The sequence below is a fragment of the Mytilus edulis genome, chromosome 3 (assembly GCF_963676685.1).
Source record: "Mytilus edulis chromosome 3, xbMytEdul2.2, whole genome shotgun sequence".
NCBI classification, from domain to species: Eukaryota; Metazoa; Mollusca; class Bivalvia; order Mytilida; family Mytilidae; genus Mytilus; species Mytilus edulis.
Window position 1 is genome coordinate 91,692,518 of NC_092346.1, and position 23,310 is coordinate 91,715,827.

General features: G+C 31.4%; 1 protein-coding gene across 6 annotated transcripts in view; it reads left to right on the plus strand.

The window, feature by feature from the left end:
• The window catches only part of LOC139517757 (fibronectin type-III domain-containing protein 3A-like), a 92,966-nt gene that overhangs the window by 20,815 nt on the left and 48,841 nt on the right, over window positions 1-23,310 (plus strand). Inside the window, exon 1 of one of the 6 annotated variants that reach the window (XM_071309142.1) lies at window positions 13,251-14,751. The exons of 4 other annotated variants lie outside the window; for them this stretch is intronic. In XM_071309142.1, the coding sequence (XP_071165243.1) occupies window positions 14,670-14,751 (82 nt within the window). In that variant the 5' untranslated portion in view covers window positions 13,251-14,669. Of the gene's footprint in view, window positions 1-13,250; window positions 14,752-23,310 lie in introns of those variants that run through there. One more of the 6 variants, XM_071309141.1, reaches the window with a different exon arrangement.

Below are 23,310 nucleotides of genomic sequence, written 5' to 3' on the forward strand. Positions count from 1 at the left end.
TCCTCTGAAACTACTGGGCTAAATTAAACCAAACTTGGCCACAATCATCATTGGGGTATCTAGTTTAAAAAATGTGTCCGATGACCCGGCCATCCAATCAAGATGGCTGCCATGGCTAAAAATAGAACATAGGGGTAAAATGCAGTTTTTGGCTTATAACTCAAAAACCAAAGCATTTAGAGCAAATCTGACATGGGGTAAAATTGTTTATCAAGTCTATCTGCTCTGAAATTTTCAGATGAATCGGATAACTCGTTGTTGGGTTCCTGCCCCTGAATTGGTAATTTTAAGGAAATTTTACTGTTTTTGGTTATTGTCTTGAAAATAATTATAGATAGAAATAAACTGTAAACAGCAATAATGTTCAGCAAAGTAAGATTGACAAATAAGTCAACATGACCGAAATAGTCAGTTGACCCATATAGGAGTTATTGCCCTTTATAGTCAATTTTTAACCATTTTTCGTAAATCTTAGTAATCTTTTACAAAAATCTTCTCCTCTGAAACTATTGGGCCAAATTAAACTTGTCCACAATTATCTTTGGGGTATCTAGTTTAACAAATGTGTCCGGTGACCCGGCCAACCAACCAAGATGGCCGCCATGGCTAAAAATAGAACATAGGGGTAAAATGCAGTTTTTGGCTTATAACTTAAAAACCAAAGCGTTTAGAGCAAATCTGACATTTGGTAAAATTGTTTATCAGGTCAAGATCTATTTACCCTGAAATTTTCAGATGAATCTGACAACCTGTTGTTGGGTTGCTGCCCCTGAATTGGTAATTTTAAGGAAATTTTGCTGTTTTTGGTTATTATCTTGTATATTATTATAGATAGAGAAAAACTGTAGACAGCCATTATGTTCAGCAGAGTAAGATTTACAAATAAGTCAACATGACCGAAATGGTCAGTTGACCCCTTTAGGAGTTATTGCCCTTCATAGTCAATTTTCAACAATTTTTATAAAATTTGTAAATTTTTACTATCATTTTCCACTGAAACTACTGGGCCAAGTTAATTATAGATAGAGATAATTGTAAGAAGCAAGGATGTTCAGTAAAGTAAGATGTACAAACACATCACCATCACCAAAATACAATTTTGTCATGAATCCATCTGCTTCCTTTGTTTAATAGTCACATAGACCAAGGTGAGTGACAGAGGCTCTTTAGAGCCTCTAGTTTTTTTTTTTTTATCTATGTTCATTTGAACTTGTAATTTAAGATACTTGTATTATACACATGTTCAATATTTTTGGTAAATACAGCTTCTTTTTTTGCTGTAAAATGTAAATTGCGAGATTGAAAAAAGGCTTGGTTTGATTTGCATTTCTTGATTAACTTTGCATATCTAATTTGCATATCCTTTATATCCTTTGTATGAACTTTGTATTAATCCTTGTTGAAATATCAGAATCAAAGAGGGATATATACATATATATCAATATTGACCTTAAAATAACTAGCCCTTTTCCCAGAGGGAGCTTCATTACTCTTAAGAGTTTTAAGTTTGATTTACAAAAATGATCAACTATTGAATAGAGAATTCTGCAATATACATGTAACCTTATCAGAAATACTCAATTACAATTCTTTTTTTCCATTCTAAATTTTAGTGTAAAGGTTTCCCAATGGTGAAAGACAGTTAAACTTGTTTAATAGTTTTGAAGAAGGAAGTTAAATGATTGCTGTTTTGAATTAATGCATGTATAGTGGGAATGGTGAATGCTAATATAAAATGCCAGAATGTCTGTTTGGACAAAGTACATGTTAATTGTTAATGTCTTAGTTGTTGAAATCATGTTGAGGTCAATTAAAGAACAAGCCTATCAAGACTCTATAATAATGAAAACACTTCATATTCTCCTTTTATTTCCTTGTGCCACACACATACAAAATATTTAATAGATGATCATGAACTTCAGAGTTTCTTGAGAAAGGTTTTTTAATTTTGTTGGCTTTTCTTGGTCACAGATTTCAACTTTGAAACAGTTTAGACAGGATTTGATAGATATGGCTGAAAGTTATGCTGATGAACGTAATGGTGTAAATTTGTGTAATCTGTAATCTAATTAAAAAAAGGCCTCGCTTTCAATGCTGTAAAAGTAAACCTACAAATTAAATTTACCCAGTTACATGAACTTATATCCATTATCATTTTCAGTATAAAAAATGAGGTTGAACTGGCCAATGATTGTAAGGAGCCTGAGTTTTCATTTAGCACCAAACAACAATCAATTATATTAATACAAATATGTCTTGACTCTGTTTTGGTAAATAGTAAAAGAAAATGCCAGTCATTGAGTGATTTTTTTTTAAGACGTAATTGAGTAGGTGGTGTCTTTTATACAGTGATGACAACAAAATTATCACAGAAAATGAAATTAGATTTGAAAATAAGTGTTAGCCTTTTAGATATATTGATAATAAAAGTTCCATGATATTGCTGTTTAATTTTCTTATTGTTCTATTTAGAATATTAGTAATAAATATAAAGACATTATTTAGTTCATATGGAAGTATAAAGGTTTCTCTATTTTGAGCAACTTTGACATTACCTGTAACTTCAGAAGTATTGTATTTTTAATTAGTTATTGATGAGTTAGAGACCAGTAAATAATTGATAAATTTATCAACAATATCACAAATCTCTTGCAAATCTTGAGGGAGGATGGGAAGAGAATTTTTATATGTAAAAAAATGGGTAGGATGCACACAAAATTGGAGCTATGTTTATTGAGTATGTCTCTTTGAAATGAATAATTTTCAAATAAAGACATTTAGCGTGTCACCGAAATCTCATTCATTTAAGGATATCCTTGTCAGGAGAGAATGGATTGGTGTGAACAGAAAATCAATTCTCTGTGTGAATGAGGAAGCTTAAAACACAACAATCAACATCTGCCTCCACAGATTTATATACAGAAAAAAAATTAGAATCTTCATAATCCAGGGGGAAAACAAGAATTTTGAAAGATGATTGAAGAAATGGGATGAACTTAAAATTGTGAGATTTTACTACATGTTCTGTGGTATTGATAGGACTTCCACACTCAGGGTCCAATTTGGGAAGAGACAAGATATACTGTTTCTTAGAATAATTAAAAAAAATATTGCCAAAAAAGCCAGAAAATGAAACAAATGTTTGTATTTTGTGTAGGATAAATTAGATAGAAACCATAGTCATTTCTCACAAACTAACATCGCTGAGATGCTGGATTTTTGAATTGACAGCATATTCCTTATGGTGGATGACATTATTTTTCCTTTTAAGATTTTATACAAATATATGGTTTATTTCCCACCTTTTTATACGACCGCAAAAAATGAAAAAAATTTTGGTCGTATATTGGTATGACGTTGGCGTCGTCGTCCTCCAAAGACATTTGGTTTTCGCACTATAACTTTAGTATAAGTGAATAGAAATCTATGAAATTTAAACACAAGGTGTATGACCATAAAAGGAAGGTTGGGATTGATTTTGGGAGTTTTGACCATTATTTGCTTTCATCTAAAATTGAATTCTTGGGGTTCTATGATATGCTGAATCTAACCATGTATTTAGATTTTGGATATTGGACCATAATAGGTAAATGTCCAATTTAAAATTTTAAAGTTTTTAAGTTTATGTTCTTAGACCACATTCATTCTGTGTCAGAAACCTATGTTGTGTCAACTATTTAATCACAATCCAAATTCAGAGCTGTATCAACTGTTCAGTGTTTGACCTCTGCGGTTGTATAAAGCTGCACCCTGCGGAGCATCTGGTTTGAAAGCTACAGAAACAATGCTTGACTGATTCCTCAATATCAATTCAAAGCTTGCCCAGTTAGAATATAAATAAAGCAATTGTAATCATTCAGATTGTCTCAAGTTTACCTATTTGCCTATCATTAAAAGGCAATCGAAATTTGGGATTAGTCACACTGATATAAAACATAGATTTATTGAAATACTTTTATTTGTCTGAAAGCTTTTAAAAAATATGAAATGAAAGTTAAATTGAGAATGTTTCAAACGATCTATTATCTCCCTTTGATTTTTTCAACAGTTTATAAAATGTGACTGCGTTGTAGACCGTGTGAGAGTTATAATTATTGTTTAATACCCTTCATCGTTAATGACTCTTTAGCTCCAAACTGACGTGTTATTATTATCTCCACCATTATCTGAAACCAACTAAGACCAGGAACATAGCTCAATCACTTTTAGCTGAACCAATGGCACTTAGGATTCTTATGAAGACTGCAAAATGATAGTCACAATTTAGTGCAAGAAATATAAATTTACTTGGCTTGAAATGGCGATCAAAGTGTTTACCGTAATCTGCCGTGTATAGTCTGCAGTTACATGTATGTAAACACAAGACCCAAACATTTGAAATCTTCAAAATTCTTTAGTCTGTTTTTTTGTATGAATGAATTTTAAAGATATATATGTTATAAAAGTGTTTGTTTTTGTTTTCTTCCTCTGCAGATTTTAAGATTTATATGTTATACAATTGTTTGTTTTTTTGTTTTTTTCCTCTGCAAATTTTAAGCTAATATTTCCTTTTCAAATGTTGTGAAATAAATACATGATATTTGCAGCTTGATTTGAATTGCAGTTTCCTTCACTATAATGCTTGTTAGATTGTCCAGTTTTACCATAGGAAAATTTTGTTGGACAAGTAAATGACAACTTATATTTCATAGATTGATATTTGATCCAAAAGGAAATAAGTTTTATGGAAAGCCAAAAGTAGGTGTACAGGAAAACTGAACTTGAAAGACCTGTGTTGATATTTGACAACCTTTGTAGATGGACTTCTTAGCCTTAACCTTGCAAAGGGAAAGGATAAAGCAGATAAGTTAATAAATCGCTAAAGCAAAGTTTAAAACCTAAAAGAATAGAGACTTCTATTGTATTTTTTGGTTAAAAGCCCAAGAGATTTTTAGATATTTTTCTGAAGCTCTCATTGTCTAAAGGTTTTACCCTATGTGCCTTATCATTGTTTTGTTGTCTGCTTTAACATTGTTTGGTTTATGTAATTCCCTTCCCTCAAAAGAGTGGGAGTATACATTAGTCAGTTTGACGTAAATAGTAGTAGTATCAATGTATGAATTAATAAGTCTGTTAAAGTCTTTTATAGTTATTGTCCTCAGTAACATCTGTTTAAAAGGCAATACAGTATGTGATATCAAGTATAGAAATCATATGTGACAAACCTTATAGGTATTGACGTGATATGGTTATATTTATAAATTAACTGTTTACAAAATTAAGAATTTTTGAAATACTAAGGCTTTTCTACCTCATGCATGTAGATTACCTAAGCTGGATTTGGCAAAATTTTTAGGAATTTTGGTCCTCAGTGCTCTTCAACTTCGTACTTTATTTGGCCTTTTTAACTTTTTTGGAGTCATTGATGAGTCTTTTGTAGACGAAACGCACGTCTGGCGTATATACAAAATTTAGTCCTGGTATCTATGATGAGTTTATTCATAATGGAAGACCTAAAAACCAACAAATTCTCTCACCTTTTTAAGCATCAAACTTTTTTTTCAAAATGCCACCAAGTCTTGTCCAATAGGTGATGTATTTGAGATGTATGTTAGATCAATAATGTTACATTAAGTTCTGTCTACAATATCCTGCAGGTTAAATAGTATATGGATTGTCTTCATTCAGTCTTTCCTTATCTGGCTACAACTTTTAATAGAAAATTCATAACAATGTTCTAAGAAATTAGTGGGGGAGTATTTGACTAAGTTCATTCATTAATCAACTTAAAGATCAGAGTCAATACAGTTTTCATTGTAATATTAAGGAGATTTTAATGGAGACATAAGGTAATTGTATTGATTAAATTTTATAATTAATAAAAAAACGATAGTAAATACAATTTGAAGACCTTTATATTATTGGAAATTAATTTTGAGAATCCTGATCATTGTTGTCTTGATTATAAATACCATATTACAGGGCAATAGCTGCTTTGGCAACATGAAAAAATATCAAAACACACCAGGTAAATAAATGAAAATAGTCTTTAAGGATTTCTTATACAGAAAAGAACAAATCACCTGGTAATCAAATGCCAATGATTAAAACCAATCCTATTAAAATATAACAATGGATTAAGCATTTCATTGACAATTAATTTTCAGTTATCTAAATTTGAATGGCAGAATTAAAGAAGATTAAATATCTTTCAATGTTCAGCAGAAAAGGGGGGAGAGGTCTTCAAGTTAGAATTTGGTTTTCTAACTAGTGATAAGGATTTTGTATTCAATTAATGTATTCATGCTTTACATTTGACCTTAAACATGTAAGCATTATTTCTGTGATGACATATTACACATTTAAAAAAAAGATGCAGGGCCAGGAGTAAAAATAATACATAATTTAGGGTTTGTCTAAAAAAACAGAATTTTGACAAGTAGATCCCATGGGAGCCTGAAATAAGAATCATATAACTTAGTCCAGTAAAGATTGGCTTTCATCCCTGATAAAGTCAGAATAACTTCTCCAACAAATGTACTTCAATAAGCAGTAAACAATGAAATATGATAGCAATTACCAGGAAAATGGTTAAATATTTGAGAGTAAAATCAATAGATTGTTGTTCATGTCAGGACTAAATAAAACTGTCCAAATATCAACTAATCAAGTCATATTTGTGTTAAGATCATCATATAATGAGTCAGCTAACATGATGAATAGTGCACCTTCAAGTTATGCAGTTGAAATGAAAACAAAAATACAGGTATTGACTTACTGAAAGCTAGTTCAAAGCCCAATTTGTAACTAATAAATGAACCCTGTTCTCCCAGACTCAAGTATAATATCTGGTATTATGCCCCTGAATTTACAAAATTCATGTTTTTCATTATGCACTTCATGCTTTAAGACATGTCATTCTAAATTCTTCAGCAGATGTTTATAAAACTTTGTACATTGTTCAATGTAAGATCCAGTTATCATAGAAGATATATAAGTTATAATAGGAAAGGCATAATGGTCAGTTGTCAAATCCTAGAGTCATGCCTTTTGCACATCTGATACTATATAGTATTCTTTTTGTGGACTCATTTCCTATTACATATTTCAGCAGATGTTCATGAGATTTTGTACATTGTAATTACTAATTCAATGTTGATATTAGTTGGACATTCTGGTCAGTTACCAAATCTCAGAATTATGTCCCTTTTTTGGCTTAATAACGGGAGTATTTTGATTTGAGTGTCACTGATTACCGGTAGTCTTATGTAGACAAAACGCGTGTCTGGCGTATTAAATTATAATCCTGGTACCTTTGATAAGTATTTTTGTGCTATGAATTTTTTTAAATAATATTCAGTATGCACTTTGTGGACCCATATTCACCTACTTATTTATTTATTATGATAACATCCCAACTAATTGAGAAGTTGACAAATACAAGAGTTATGACCCTTTGAACACATTAAGTGTTTTATATCAACAAATTATAATAGAAATCTGCTTTAAATTACATGGCAATCATTGCTATAAAACTAAGCTGTTATATATAAAATCTATATATTAGACTGACAAAAAAAAAAGAAGTGTGAAGGTATTTATTTTGCTGTGCTGAGCATGTTTCAAAAATAAATTCCTGTGTACTCCATAAAACAAATCTAAATACATGCTAGACATGATAGACAGATATCTTATATATCATGTTCATCAATATAGCAGTAGCATTACTCATAATGAAAGTAGATTATCCTTTTTACACTAATCTTTAGATATTGTTATGAAATATGTGAGGGTGGTCGTATGAAATATCATCTTTTGTGGTTGTTTTAATTCTGCAAAGCTTGCAAAAATAATACAATAACCAAGGATTGTCTGTCAGTATAGTAAGTTGACCATCAAACTGATTCAGTATTTGTAGGTAAATATTGTTACCTGAATATCTTGTTAAATTATGAAGGAATGGTAATATTCTGATTAAAGTCTGTGTCAAAGTGAACTCCAAGACTGTGAATTATTAACCTCAAGTAAACCAAATTATGAGATACGTAAATGTGAACATTATAATTGATACAATGTTAATTGTTTGTTTAAAAGATCAATCATAATTAATGTTTTCTATAGTAAAGATATTTTTTTGTATTATATGTTTTGATTTAAGTATACATCTCCGAACAATGATATGTATTCAATCTTCTATTGACAACTGATTTAATATAAACCTGTTTTGTGATGATGTTTTTAGTACAAAACTATACATCAACAGTAATTAAGAAACTGATATCAATTTTGAACATTTTAAAGATGCATACATGCGTTTTGTTTTTTCAGAAGGAAAAATTAATATAAAATTCATTTGCATAATAGTCTGTGTCTGAGACGAAATAAAGTTGTGTCTGAGACGAAATAAAGTTCAAATTTCAGATATTCACAGAAATTAAAACATAAGGATTTGAAAATTGTAAGTTCTAAGAGATAGAAATCCATATAAACAAAAAGAGGTTCGAATTTCATGGAATTTGCAGAAACCAACATGAAGCAATAATTCAGTTGGTCAGAAATACTTAACAGTATAATAATCATCTCTAAATGGGAAATTGAAATTTATTTATTCTGTGATAGAGTGGAATGTAGAACTTTAATGAAACTATTCTGTCAGCTGCCAAGCACTAATTTTTGACATGCCTTGGATCAACTCCCAAATTGTCTTTTTCAACATTCTTTTTGATGTTGAAAGCTTCATGTTTTCTTGATTGTGTTATGGATATACATTGGAAAGGATACATGTATTTGATTGGTAGGAATATGATTTTAATTTCTTTCATTTTATCAGTAGATATAGTAAATAGATGGGATGAGCAGTCTTTTGACATATACTGTACAGGGAACTTATAGTTTTAATGGTGATTATTACCTGTCCCTTTCATTGACATATATACCGGTAATGGTCATCTTGTATTTATGTCATTATTCATTGGGTTGGTGTCTTTTGAGGAACTCTTTCAAATCTTTCAAATATTTCAATACAGATTTATGCTTATTTTTTTTTTTTTAGTAAATCATGGTACTATTTTTTCTGACTGACCTTATGAACTATTGTTGCACTTCTTGCGGAACAGGATAGCCTTATGCAATTTGATATTTCCAGTGACATATTTGAGGGGATGTTTGAATACAAAGAAAACTATTCCTGTGGACCCTTACAAGTGTCTTTTACAGTGGGCTGTTGACACCTGCTCATGGTTAGGGGAGGGTTCAGGGCTCACAACTATGTGTAATCCTGTTACATTTTCTTTTAAAATGTGTCTGTATAAAGCTCAAATCATATAATCCAGCTGAATATGGTTGGTGTCTGTCACAACCTTCTAATGCCCCTGTCATAGCAGAGGGGGCATTAAGTTTTGCTCATGTCCATCCTTACATCTGTGTCCATATGTCCTGAAATTGTCTCTTCTCTAACTTTAGTTTGCCTCAACCAAATGCTGCCTCAACCAAATGCTATCAAACTTGTACACAATGCTTATTACCACAAAGAGTTATCCCCTGTACAAATGAAAAAATAAAATGTTGAATTTCTCGTTTCCACTCTTTTACTTAGTTTACCTCAACCAAATGTTATGAAACGTATGTACACACAATGCTTTAATTACCACTAAACACAGGTCAAGTTTGAACTTTTGTGGCATGACTTTTACCAATTTAGTGTTATGCCCTGTTACAGTTTCCTTTTCTTTTTTCAATTATTTCCCATTTTGTCATCCACATGCGGCATAATTAATGTCATGCCTTAAAAATAAGATTGAGAATGTCTCAAAAAACAACAACCTGACCAATGAGCAGAAAGCAGCCCAAGGCCACCAATGGTCTTCAACGCAGCTAGAAAATTCTGCACCTGAAGGCTAATTCTTCAAGGTGTTAGATTTGCTCATTGTTAAAGGAGGTGAGTGACTTGTAGTTGTTCTGGATTTTGTATTGTTTTGAAAAGATGTGAATAATTTCCTTGTACCAGTATAACGTAGATATCATTTAGAAACAGGTGTTTGTAGAAACCATGAGAAAGGCTGTTAGTGATTACATTATCTTGTAGGTTTGATAAAGGTGAAGTTGATTAAGATAAAAATATGTCTATCCTTTAATCTACATGCTTGATAAGCAACAAGTCAGTTACAACCAGTAGATTAGGGGAGGTGATTGGACATATAATCTCCTTCCTTTGTAATTGTTTATTTATTGGAATTTTGCATTTATTTTTCATCTGTCTGGATTTCAGATGTTTTAATTTTTCTTTTATTAGCTCAATCTTTGTTTTTATACCAGTTGGACATAAGACTAGGAAATAAGAAATGTACTGAAACTTATTTGTTCCTCAAAAAAGTGTCATATATATACTGTCTTGTAACATTTGGGGGAAAATGTCTCCAGAATTGTATGAATTTTTGCAGCCCGATATAATAAGAAAATATGTCATGTTGAAATGGGAATAAATATACATTTTTGAAATATTCTTAATGGAAATGCTTGGTTGTTCAGGAAGAAACTCTTTTTAAAAGAAGACACCACGTTAATTTTCTACAAGAAATAAGCTATAAATTGAAGAGTTTATTATATATACATGCTTTATATTTCTTTTACTTAAGTGAAACATTGGTCCTCTTTAACAATACTTAGGATAAAGTTTGACAGCTGAAATGTGTAGAAGTGTCAGTGTGCTGTCTTCTTGTACTTTAAATGACAGTTTTAAATACACTTAGCTTTTCTTGTCCTTTCGTTCCAGTGCTGAAAATTGATTAAATCTTTGTCAAGGAAAATCAATTTTCATATCAACTTGATTATTGCTGTATCCATGTATAAAGGAAATAGATATTCCCAACTTAGACCTGATCAGAATAGACTTAATAAACAAGTGACTAATTGTCTACAGTCATGTGACTACCATTTCTATTATTATTGTCAGTATCTTTATTCCTTTTGAATGCAAGTTGATAATTTGAAGCGGTAGTGGTTTCCTGATAAGGTTAAGATTTAAGAGGTTATATGTTCTAAAATTATTACAGAAAAAAAAAGAGAAAATAATATTTCTTTAAAAAAAAAAAAAAAAATTAAAAGCATAAGACCTTTTAATGTCTTGACAACTGTAAATAGGAAGAAAGGTTAATAGCAAAAGAGATAAGGAAAAACAAGAGCTGCAAAACTGACAAAATGAGAGAAATTGTTGGATTATTCCTTATTTGAGTTATAGCTGATGTGAACCAATTATGATATTTTACTTTTTTCAAAGTTCTTGCCTTTTACTTAAATACTCTAAAAGACATTTTGAGTAGTGAGAGATTCAGGCACTAATGAGTTTCTGGTCACTGTTTGTAATTCTTTGAGAGAACCAGCAACCCATGTTACCTCATGAAAACTGACAATCCTGTTCATTAACACACCCTACCAAGAGATTTTTTCTAAGAGTTATGCCTCTTTGAACTCTGAATTTGGCTTTGTGATAGTGCAACAGATTTCATTGCAACTCTTGTGAATCCACACAAATTTTCATGACACTCTGTAGATAATAAGAACATATTATGTAGATGTGCATATCAACAGGAAATTATGATTCTTTTTTTTCTAGAAATTAAGCCCATTTAAATATAGTATTTTAAGGCCTTAATATACTACTGCAACAGCTTTTCATCGCAACTTCTCTGAAATCACACAACATAGTTTCATGGCACTTTGTAGATAATTAGGCCATATTATGCAGATGTGCATGTTCACAAGAATTTTCATCAGTTGACTTTGTTGGAGTTTTGAGTCTCTAAAACTTAAAAATCTGGGGTTATTTTGTTTGTCAAGTGGCAATGTTTGGGCATGGGGTATGTAAGAGTGCTCATAAAGGATCTATAATTTCTAAAAAGCTGAAGGACAGGTAAATCATTGTAACAATTGGTGAATCTTTAGTCTTTTATATTAACTTATAGAAGAAGTAGGAGCCTCTTGTATTTTAAACTAAATATATGTTGGTAAATCATCTTATGAATGAAAATATGTATGTCAATGGAATACTTCTGGCGTACTTTCAACAAATCTTAATTGTTGTATCAAGTTGGTAAATCCGGATAAGGTATGAAAGGTCAATGTCATTTTATTGCTTGTCTAAACTGCCTTAACTGGATTATGTAACGGAAATGCATTGTGGTCACAAGACATATTTGAAAATTCTATAAGCCTGGGTCATGATTATTCATATTACAGAAGGGAAATATATAGTAAATAATTCATATTAGTGACTATGACTAAGGTATTGATTCAAGATATAAACATACATAGTAAGGGAGATAATTCCTCCTGGCTTGTACCTGGAGAATTTTAGTTGGCTCATAATTCAGACATTTTAATATTAATGTAGAAGCAGTAAAGTTCTGATCTTGGCTATAAAAATATAATTTATATGTTTTTATAGTCCTTTTACAGGAAATTAAAGTATCAGTAAAGTGATAAAATGTCTAGCCTCTAGATAATGGTTTCAGCATAATGTGTGGAATAGAGAGTATTTGTCACCTCATCATTTTGTTCACATTTATATTGTGTTCAGACATTATAATTAAGAATTTAATGAAAATATGAAAACCTAGACTAAAACCAGAAAATATGGCTGAGAATGCAATTCTATGAAAACATTTCTTAAATCTGTAATAATTTAATTAGAAACCTGAGAACTGAACACAAATATAAGACTGTAATTTCTTCCTCTAACATAAAGTTTAGAATTTTATAAAGAGACAAAGATCTACATTATTTTAATTTAATGAAATTCATACACATAAATGTGTTGTGTTTCTGTGTTTTGTTTTATAGACTTATGAGTTTCAAAATTCCGCATATGTTCATAATTAATTGTTATTTTGATTTAAGATTTTTGATGACTTCAAGGCTTTAGGATAAATCCTGACAAAGATTAATGTTTTATAATGAGGAGCATATTTACTAGATGAAAGCTATTATATATTTACTTGATAAATTGATAAATATGTAAACATAACCTGAGGTCAAAGATTATATCAATGTTGGTAAACAAGTTTTGATTTTATATAAGAAATATGTAAATTTAGGCACAGTGACTGCAGAAAGAAATGAACATGACCTCTGTTGGCTGAAAAAATGGCTGATTGAACAGACTACATACATAAGTTAATAATAAAATATATCGGGGACAAATTGGGTTATAATTATCATTTAGATGGTCTCGTAGATTTATTTATAACTGTATGGTATCACGATGTTCACACTCTGTTCACAGTTGACTGACATGGAATGTAAGATATTTAATTCTTGACCAGATTTCTCTCCATCTGTGGTTTTAAGGTCTAGTGGATGTGGAAGAAGTTTTAAGTTTTATAATAATAGCCATCATTATCAGATATAGATTATAGAGTGTTATGTAAGGTGATTAGACAACTGACCAGGTGTAACCCTCAAGTTTTAGGGCAGGAGGACAAGTTCTTAATAAACATCTGTCAGTGACATTTTTAGTGGAGTTTTTGGATGATTAATGGGACTTAAGAGTGACATATCTACACATATTGTTTTTATATTGCTTTAACAATTTTGATAGCTGTGATTTATATGGGTATTATATATTTATATGGTGTGTGATCTGATCACTGTGTTCTCATTTTGTCCACTTGGTAATAGTCATATAATTCAGACAGGAAAAGGTCAGCTGACCTTATGCTTCATGATGTACCTTGGAACTATATATAATTAACATATACAAAAGTGTAATTATACAACGTGGTGATAAATTAACATACAATTATTATCTTGGACATATAAATTGGGATTTTATTGTGATAAATACAGGAACTTTTCTTTTGGGTTTTCAGAAAATAACATTTATTGAGTGGTTAATTGTTGAAGAAAAAAATGTAGCCTAGTGGTTTGTCATATTGTGTAATAGGATTACCTTAATATACTTCAAGGTTCTCTGCAGTAAAGAAGTGTGTAATCTGACTCCAAGCAAAATAAGTATAATTCTCAATCTGTATATCTATTCAGATAAACACACAGAGGGCAAATTATTGGCAGAATATTTGTGAATTTATTATAAGTGAGCTCTTGGTTTTGAAGGGATCCAGTGTTGTTGATTAAGAAGTCAGTGGTTCTTTAGGAAGTACAATTAGTAAAAAATAAGAGAGTGAGTTTTGTAGACAGTTTATAAACAACAAAGTATAAATATTCTCAAGTTAATTAGAAGTAAATTATTACTCCAGACATAAGGAACACTGTTGAGAGGCAGAATAGAAGTTTCACACCTCTAGTTCAAGTACCTTGTGAAAAATTGAATATTTTATGAGGATAATAAGCCTGAGATGGCTAAGACATGAATGTCTACATGAACTTACATGAGAAAGACAAATTTTCTCATGTTTATAGGCTAATAAATTACATCTGTCAGATCGAGGGAATTTTACCAGGAGTCAAAAATCTAGGTTGCGTTTAATAGTGCAGTATTGTAAATAACATTATATTTTCATTCATAGCGAATTAAGTGGAACATTTACAGTGACAATCATTTATAAAACTTTCATTACGGATATACTTGTACATTATCAACCACAACAATTTGGCAAAGGTGTGCCATTTTTAAAGGAAGTTGGCTAAAGTGCCATATGTTTGTTTTTTGAGGACGAGATTTACTTTAGTTCTAAATGAAGTGTTCTGATGTGAATTACTTTGCTCCAAAAGTGATGTGCAGCATTTGTATTGAAGAAACTTATGCAGGTTATGGAGGTGGGTAACTGGTTTTTCTTTTTGTTTATTAATATATTTATTTGTTTGTAAACAGTTCCAAATGAACAGATGCTATTAGTTCTGAATGTTGTGTACATTCCTCGCATATTTCCCATTGGGGTAAATTGGGAAATTATAATTTCCTTTTGGCAAGCTTGCATGAAAATTCTTAGTAATCAATTACATAATAATGCAGATCTATTTGAGTACACTAGGGAATCTCCCCTGGTAAGTTTTAACAGAATTAGCAACTCATTACGTAATTGGCTTTACCCTTAAAAAATAAACAAAAAAGTCAAAAATAAAATAACCGACGGCTTTTATAAGATGCAAAGTGCAATTGAGATATTTTAGAAAATTGTTTTGTCATTTTTAAAAATGTTAAGATAGTACTTTTATCCTGAATTTAGGTTATTTTTCATTATTTTTTTAACTTTCAAAAGATAACTGCAGGAAGCAAATCTATATTTTACATTATTGCAGTTTATTAGTTCATCAATTAGGTAACAGTTCAATGCATTTATTAGGTAACAGTTCAATGCATCTATTAGGTAACAATTCAATACATCTATTACGTAACAGTTCAATGCATTTGGTATTAGGCATAAAGTACTCTCATTTTCGGTATTTATATGTTATCATGGTTATTACTCATCCAAAAATACTTAAATGCTTAGAATTAATGTATATTTTGTTTAATTCTGTATTTTCTGGTTGAAAAATAAAAATATATCTACTTGAGGAAATCTATTTAACAAAGAAAAATTCAAGAATTAATAATAACCACCTTTTAACTCCTGCCTACATAAGACAAATGTAAGATTCTGAGACATTTCTCTGCAGACTAATTGATATTCTTGTATAAAAGCTCTGTAAATGACCCACTAACAGGGAAATATATGTATTCTTTTTACCTGAACAAAATCATGGTTGCTATACATGTATAGATCTATTGATAGAAGGAACTGAATAGGACAGTTATTTCCTAGATCTGTAGGTTTGAGTGTACTGCTTCACCTCAATACAGTTGAACATCTTTATGTCATAAAAAGCTTATACAAGAACATCCAGATTATGCAAAAATTGTATGTAAGAGGAGTATCTGGACTTAGTTAACGAAAGGTGTGTCTGTATACCTACCTACATCAATTAACTGTAAAACCGATAAAACTTCAAAGGCTCATTCTGTAACATTGGCCAACTACCAAAAAATGAGGCACCATTTTTTTTTTTGCAATATCAGAATAGGAAGTATGATTCAATATAAAATTGTGTGTTTTTGCTTGTCTGTATTGAAAATTATTTGAAATAGAAGATCGCAATTTTACATTGATGGTGTAAACTTTCAAGATACAAAAATCAAACCCTATAGAAAGATTCTGTGAATCCACAGCAGTATTACAGTGATTTTTGTGGAGGTTGCAGTTGGACAGTTACAAAGTTTTTTTTATTAAGATCTTTTGCAAGAAAATCCTTCTCTTAAAACTTTAAGAACTGTGTTTTAAGGAAGAAAAATTAAGAAATTCCTCATATGTAATTATTAAAATTCTCCGTGCATTTAGGCTTTTCGTTGAAAATTGTCTTAAATAGTTTTTGCTGAATTAACATTTTTTTTTTTTTATAATAAAACTTTATTGCAAAAAGTGAAACCCTAATGGGTTAAAATGCAAACATAATATACACAAGTGACAAGAAACATATAATACATGATAAATGTTATAAACATGTCAAGTTAATAAAGATTACTAAATTTATTTTATGTTTTCTCTTGAAGTAGATAGAGTTAGTGATGGTCAATCATCAAAATTGTCTATAATATCAAAGGAAATACTTGAACTTTAGTCTGGTTTGACCTACTTATTATTTTAGTATAAGTGTACCTATAATTACTGACTCCGTGACCTCACTTGAACTCTGATGGATAGTTGTCTCATTATATATATCTTTATTGCAAAATTACACCCATAAGGGTCAAGCAATACAATCAAACAATTATACATTTTAAATACAAAAAACATAATAAGTTCACCAGATGGTGAATCAGAAAGCAAATTTCATTTCGAAATCAACTTGATATGATCTTGTCAGTTTTCATTGTGGTCAGGGGTTACAGTAATCATGAGTATTGCTTTGGTCAGGGTTGTAATCAGGAGGATTTTTTATGTTCTCAGGTCTGAGGTTTGTTTGTGAGATTTGATATGATCAGGACTCTTCAATGTGAGTTTTGATGGTAGAAATGAGCTTTTATAGCTGACTATGTAGTGTGGGTTTTACTCATCATTGAAGGTTGTATAATGACCTACAGTTGGTAATTTTTGTGTCACTTGGTCTCTGGAGAGTCGTCTCATTGGCAATCAATATAATACCAGTCATCTTCCTAATTTTATATAAAGGGTCTGTGACCATGAGTTCTGCTGTGATCCAGGGTCTGCTGTGTCTATCAAAAGTCAGGAAAAATTGAAAGAGTTAGGAATAGTAATTTCTTGGGACCACTGCATGTATGACAAATGCATGATTGACATAGAGTTCAAAATCTTACACTGGATGACTGGAAGTCTATTATAAGAATATTCCCTGTATGAAACTTTTTTTTTTTAGGTTAGATGCAACTTTTTATAGGTTCTATTATGGAAATTTAAGTTGTTGAAGGAAACTTCTTTTAGGAAGGTGTCAATGGTTTACATATATTACCTGTCAGCATAAGAGCCCCTAAAGCTCCTTGTACCTGTGAAAAAGAGATATCACAGCTGAGTTAAACAGCACACATTCATAACCTTATATTCTTGTCAACACCAATTATCATTCACTGTAAACTTAAAGCTCTAAAAAACAAATGCAATAATTATCTTATAGAATGACAGATTTATAAACAAAGGCATTGTTTACTCATATACTAACTCTGTGATCAGCAATGCATGCAACTAAATTTCCCACCTTTTTCATAAATGAATTTCACATCAGTACTAAAATATCAAACTCAGTTACATTTGTACTGATACTTTGCATTCTGACCTGCTCTCTTCTGCAAATGTCTAAAGTTTTTTAACTGATCACCCCAAGTACAAAAACTTATATTTAATATGTAAAGTCGATTGGAATGAAATCTAAGAATTACCTATTATGTGACCTTAATAAAAGGATTGGAATGAAATCTAAGAATTACCTATGGTGTGGCCTTAATAAAAGGATTGGAATCAAATCTAAGAATTACCTATGGTGTGGCCTTAATAAAAGGATTGGAATCAAATCTAAGAATTACCTATGGTGTGGCCTTAATAAAAGGAAGCTCTGTAGACAGACATGATGATCTATATACATCCTGATAACTAGTGACATGATAATTATAATAGGCCTGTATACCAGTCACTACTACAGCTCATTAAATTTTACAATATATTGGCTTTTTATAAGTCTTTCTTGGAATATGCTTACAGTAGTGACCAGATGATCAGGATCATAGTAGGAGTAATTTATATAATATAGGAACTCCTAAGAGGCTTTAGGGAGATACATACAGGAAATAACCTTTACATAATGGAAACAACCTGTACATAAAGGGAAATAACCTGTACATAAAGGGAAACAACCTGTACATAAAAGGAAATAATTTGTACATAGTACATAACGGGAAATACCTTTTACATAACGGGAAATAACTGTACATAAAGGGAAATAACTTGTACATAAAGGGAAATAACTTGTACATAAAGGGAAATAACCTGTACATAAAGGGAAATAACTTTTACATAACGGGAAATAACTTGTACATAAAGGGAAATAACATGTACTTAAAGGAAAATAACTGGTACATAAAAAGCAGAAAAACTATACTCAAGTATTATGTTGTCAGAATATACCAATGCTGAAAACATTATTAGTAAACTGGAGTCACAACATGACAATGCTTAAAACTGTGATACTGGTTTTATGGTGTCACAACATAACAATGTTGGTGTTATGATGTTAAATTGGTACTATGACTTCAAAATATACCAATGCTGAAAACAATACTGAAATTATGATGTCCAATACTGGAATTATGATGCCAAAAAGGGGCCAAAACAAGCATTTTTCTAGTTTCCAGACAATAACTTGAGTGTATTGTATGGTTCTCTCTAAAATTGTACCACAATGTACCATATAACAAAGGGGATGCTGGGATTAAGTTTTGGGTTAATTGCCCAAAATATGTAGGAATTAGGGACCAAAAAAGGGCCAAAAAGAAGCATGTTTCTAGTTTCCAAACAATCATGACAATAACTTGTGTTTAAGTGTATGGATCTCTCTGAAATTGTACTACATGTACAAGGTTCAATACTTACAAAGGAAAGCATGAGATTGAGTTTGAGGGTTATTGCTCCAAGGGGGGGGGGGGGGTTCAAAACATTGAGGGGGGTATATTTTGTTTACCATTTTTTTAAAGGATTCCTTTTTTTTTTCAAAATTTTCAAATTTCAAATTTTGAAAAAGTTTTAAGAAGAAATCTTCAATTGCACAGTATTGTGCAATAGATTTGTTAGATCTTTGACCACATTAAGTTTGTGACAAAAACCTATATTATGTCAAAAATTTGATCATAATCCAAATTCAAACAGTATCAAGCTTGAATATTTTGACCAAATTTGCCCCAACTGTTCAGGGTTCAACCACTGGGGTCGTATAAAGCTGCGCCCTGCGGAGCACCTGGTTTTTATATGTGAAACAAGTACTTAGAGATACTAATTATCAGTGCTACAGACATAGATAATATATTTTAATTATAGATGTACATGGAGGATGTTGAAATGTATAAAGAATGTAAACATCTTTTGTGGGTGGTATTTATTTCTGACCAGTACATCCTGGCAATACTAACAGTGCAGTCATCATCATCAGTGTGCTTACAAGGTTTATTTCTGACCAGTACATCTTGGCACTGCTAAGGCACTGCTGACAATACAGTCATCAACATCAGTGTGCGTATAAGGTTTATTTCTGACCAGTACATCTTGGCACTGCTGACAATACAGTCATCATCATCAGTGTGCTTACAAGGTTTATTTCTGACCAGTACATCTTGGCACTGCTAAGGCACTGCTGACAATACAGTCATCATCATCAGTGTGCTTACAAGGTTTATTTCTGACCAGTACATCCTGACACTGCTAAGGCACTGCTGACAATACAGTCATCATCATCTGTATGCTTACAAGGTTTATTTCTGACCAGTACATCTTGGCACTGCTAAGGCACTGCTCACAATACTGTCATCATCATCAGTGTGCTTACAAGGTTTATTTCTGACCAGTACATCCTGACACTGCTAAGGCACTGCTGACAATACAGTCATCATCATCTGTATGCTTACAAGGTTTATTTCTGACCAGTACATTTTGGCACTGCTAAGGCACTGCTGACAATACAGTCATCATCATCAGTGTGCGTATAAGGTTTATTTCTGACCAGTACATCCTGACACTGCTAAGGCACTGCTGACAGTACAGTCATCATCATCTGTATGCTTACAAGGTTTATTTCTCAGTACATCCTGACACTGCTAAGGCACTGCTGACAGTACAGTAATCATCATCTGTATGCTTACAAGGTTTATCCAGTGTACATGTCTCATTATTTAGCATGTAAACTGATATCCGTACCGGTATAAATTGTTTTATTACAATTTTGTATGGGAAACATTGATGACCTCCAGACAAAGTAAATGTTTTTCTTTAAAAGGAATATTTAACTGATGACATGTTGTTTAAAAAGGTATATATACAATCCATGGTCATTAATCTTTTCTTCTCTTTATAGATATTGCATTCTTTTTATACATGTTTGTAAAAGGTAAATACAATCTGGGCTCATTAATCTAATGTCTTTTGCAGTCGTTTTTTTACATGACATGGGATCTTGTAGTTTTTCTTGGGGGTATACTAAGGACAAGGCTAAGTGTCATACCATATAATGTCTAACTTTAGCCAACCAGATCAAAAGGATTAAGTTACGTAGAAACCTGCTATACAATTCTTCAAAGATTAACTCATAGTGAGTTTGTCAAAAATATCACAATGCATATTGTGTGCTGTTTCCATCTCCTTCATTATGTAGAATTGGAAATAAAATATTTGAAATATTATACATTACAATAGTGAGACTGTTCATAAAGAGTACATTTTTGTACATTGAATATGTACTTTACTTTATGTCTGTGACCTAAAAAATGTATAGCTCAGATTTGATTATATTAGAATAAAAGAACATATGTTTGACAAGTACCTGTTGAGTTTAATTGAAGGGAAATCCAACAGAGAAAGTGTGTTAAACATCAAATGTAACTTGCAGTAAAAAACATTTAACAGGCTATTATTTGAACTTGGAATTATTTTTAATTATGGAATTCGCATAATTTCTTGTGTTTAAAATTTTTTATAAATTCCATGTTTATTTTGTTTTATGATCTTTTGAGCGGTTAATAACACTTTCCATACAATGTATTTTGGTTAGAAAGTGTTGTGCGCGGCACAGTACATTCTATTGAAAATATACTATTTTCTTTGTAATAGAAAGTGTTGTGCGCAGCACAGGACATTTCAATACAGAATAAACATGGAATTTATTAAAAATTTCAATAACAAGAAATTAAGCAAATTCCATAGTTAAAAATAATTCCAAGTTCAAATAATAGACTGTTATTTTCTAAGATCATTATACAGGTTAAAGTTGTCAGAGGTTGAAGGTGAATGGCCACAGTGGGTGCAGTGAACTTACATTAAACAAAGAAGTGATATACTGGTCTGCTAATTCAATCTGATTTAAACAGAGCTAGTTAATTACATGGAAAGGAAAATGGGCTTGCTGATAAAATTTAACTTTGAAAAAAAAATATAGGCATATAATCATGTGCTCATCGCCCATTTTCATTTTGAATTCAAAAGGTGGCCAATCTCAGCTCTGAGAAGTAAAAGATATTTAGTATGATTGTATCTACCTGACTGATGTTCTTTAACAAACAAAAAAACAAAAAAGTCCTGTAATAAAAGACATGTTGTCAGCGTTTATATTTGTGAATTTTTAGTATTGAATGCTGATAGTGTATTCACAAGGTCTTTTTATGAGTCTGCATTTTCCCATCTTTCGATCTATTATGGGGCCATAATCTTGGACTACTTTGGATCAAGGTGCTTCCAAGTCATTTTCTTTCCATCCTGTAATTGTGTCAGATATTACTCTGTCAAAAATTTAGGTGCTTAATTGTAATGAGTCTACTCAGTCACAAAATCAGAAAAGAATTAAAACTTTGTAAGAATTAAAAACACTTAGAAAAGTGAGCATTGTAAGGAATCACACCATGTGTATTATATGACTCAGGAAAACTATTGTGAACAAAAAAAATAATTATATACATAAAGAGTAGTAGTGTGCAGCAATTGTTTGGGTTTTGTGAGATATTCTATGCTTTGGAAAGATATTCTTTATCAGCAATTGTGTAACATCAGAAGTCCCAGTCAAAACAAGCATTGATTTGACAACAATCAAACACTATATCTAAAAGAATGGAAGAAAGGAATTGTCACTAGAAACTCGGCAGTAATTGTCAATTCTGATGCTGTGCTAATAGGTCCAAATGAACATCGATTGTATTTTTATGTTTATTTCCACAAGTTTACCATTTTTTTTTTAATCGATAGTTCTTCAAATAATAAAGAGGAAAAATCAATGTTTACATTCAACATGTTGCATTATTTTGACAAGAGAAATATGACCCAGTAAAATTAAAGGCAATATTAATGATTTTTAGACTTGGAGGGAAATTAATTTTAATGAAGACAGAGTAATTTGTTATTATTTCTATTGCAAGAAATTTTAATGTCATTGGAGTCTTGAAGTATTGTGTATACAATACAGAAAACACCATATATTTTAGTTTTAAAAAGATATCATGGTATAGTGGTGGTACAATAATGCTGGAGACAATACTGATATAATGGTATTACAACATACCAATGCTGAAAACATGGCCCCCACAAGATACCAATGCCAAAAACATAGCCCAAACAACATACCAATGCTGAAAACATAGCCCAAACAAGAAACCAATGCCAAAAACATAGTCCACAAAACATACCAATGCCGAAAATATAGCCCACAAAACATACCAATGCCTAAAGCATAGCCCACACAACATACCAATGTCGAAAACATAGACCACACAACATACCAATGCCGATAACATAGCCCACACAACATACCAATGCGAAAACATAGCCCACACAACATACCAATGTCGAAAACATAGCCAACACAAGATATCAATGTCGAAAACATAGACCACACAACATACCAATGCCAATAACATAGCCCACACAACATACCAATGCCTAAAGCATAGCCCACACAGCATACTAATGTCGAAAACATAGCCCACACAACATACCAATGCTGAAAACATAGCCCACACAACATACCAATGCTTAAAGCATAGCCCACACAACATACCAATGTCGAAAACATAGCCCACACAACATATCAATGCTGAAAACATAGCCCACACAACATACCAATGCTTAAAGCATAGCC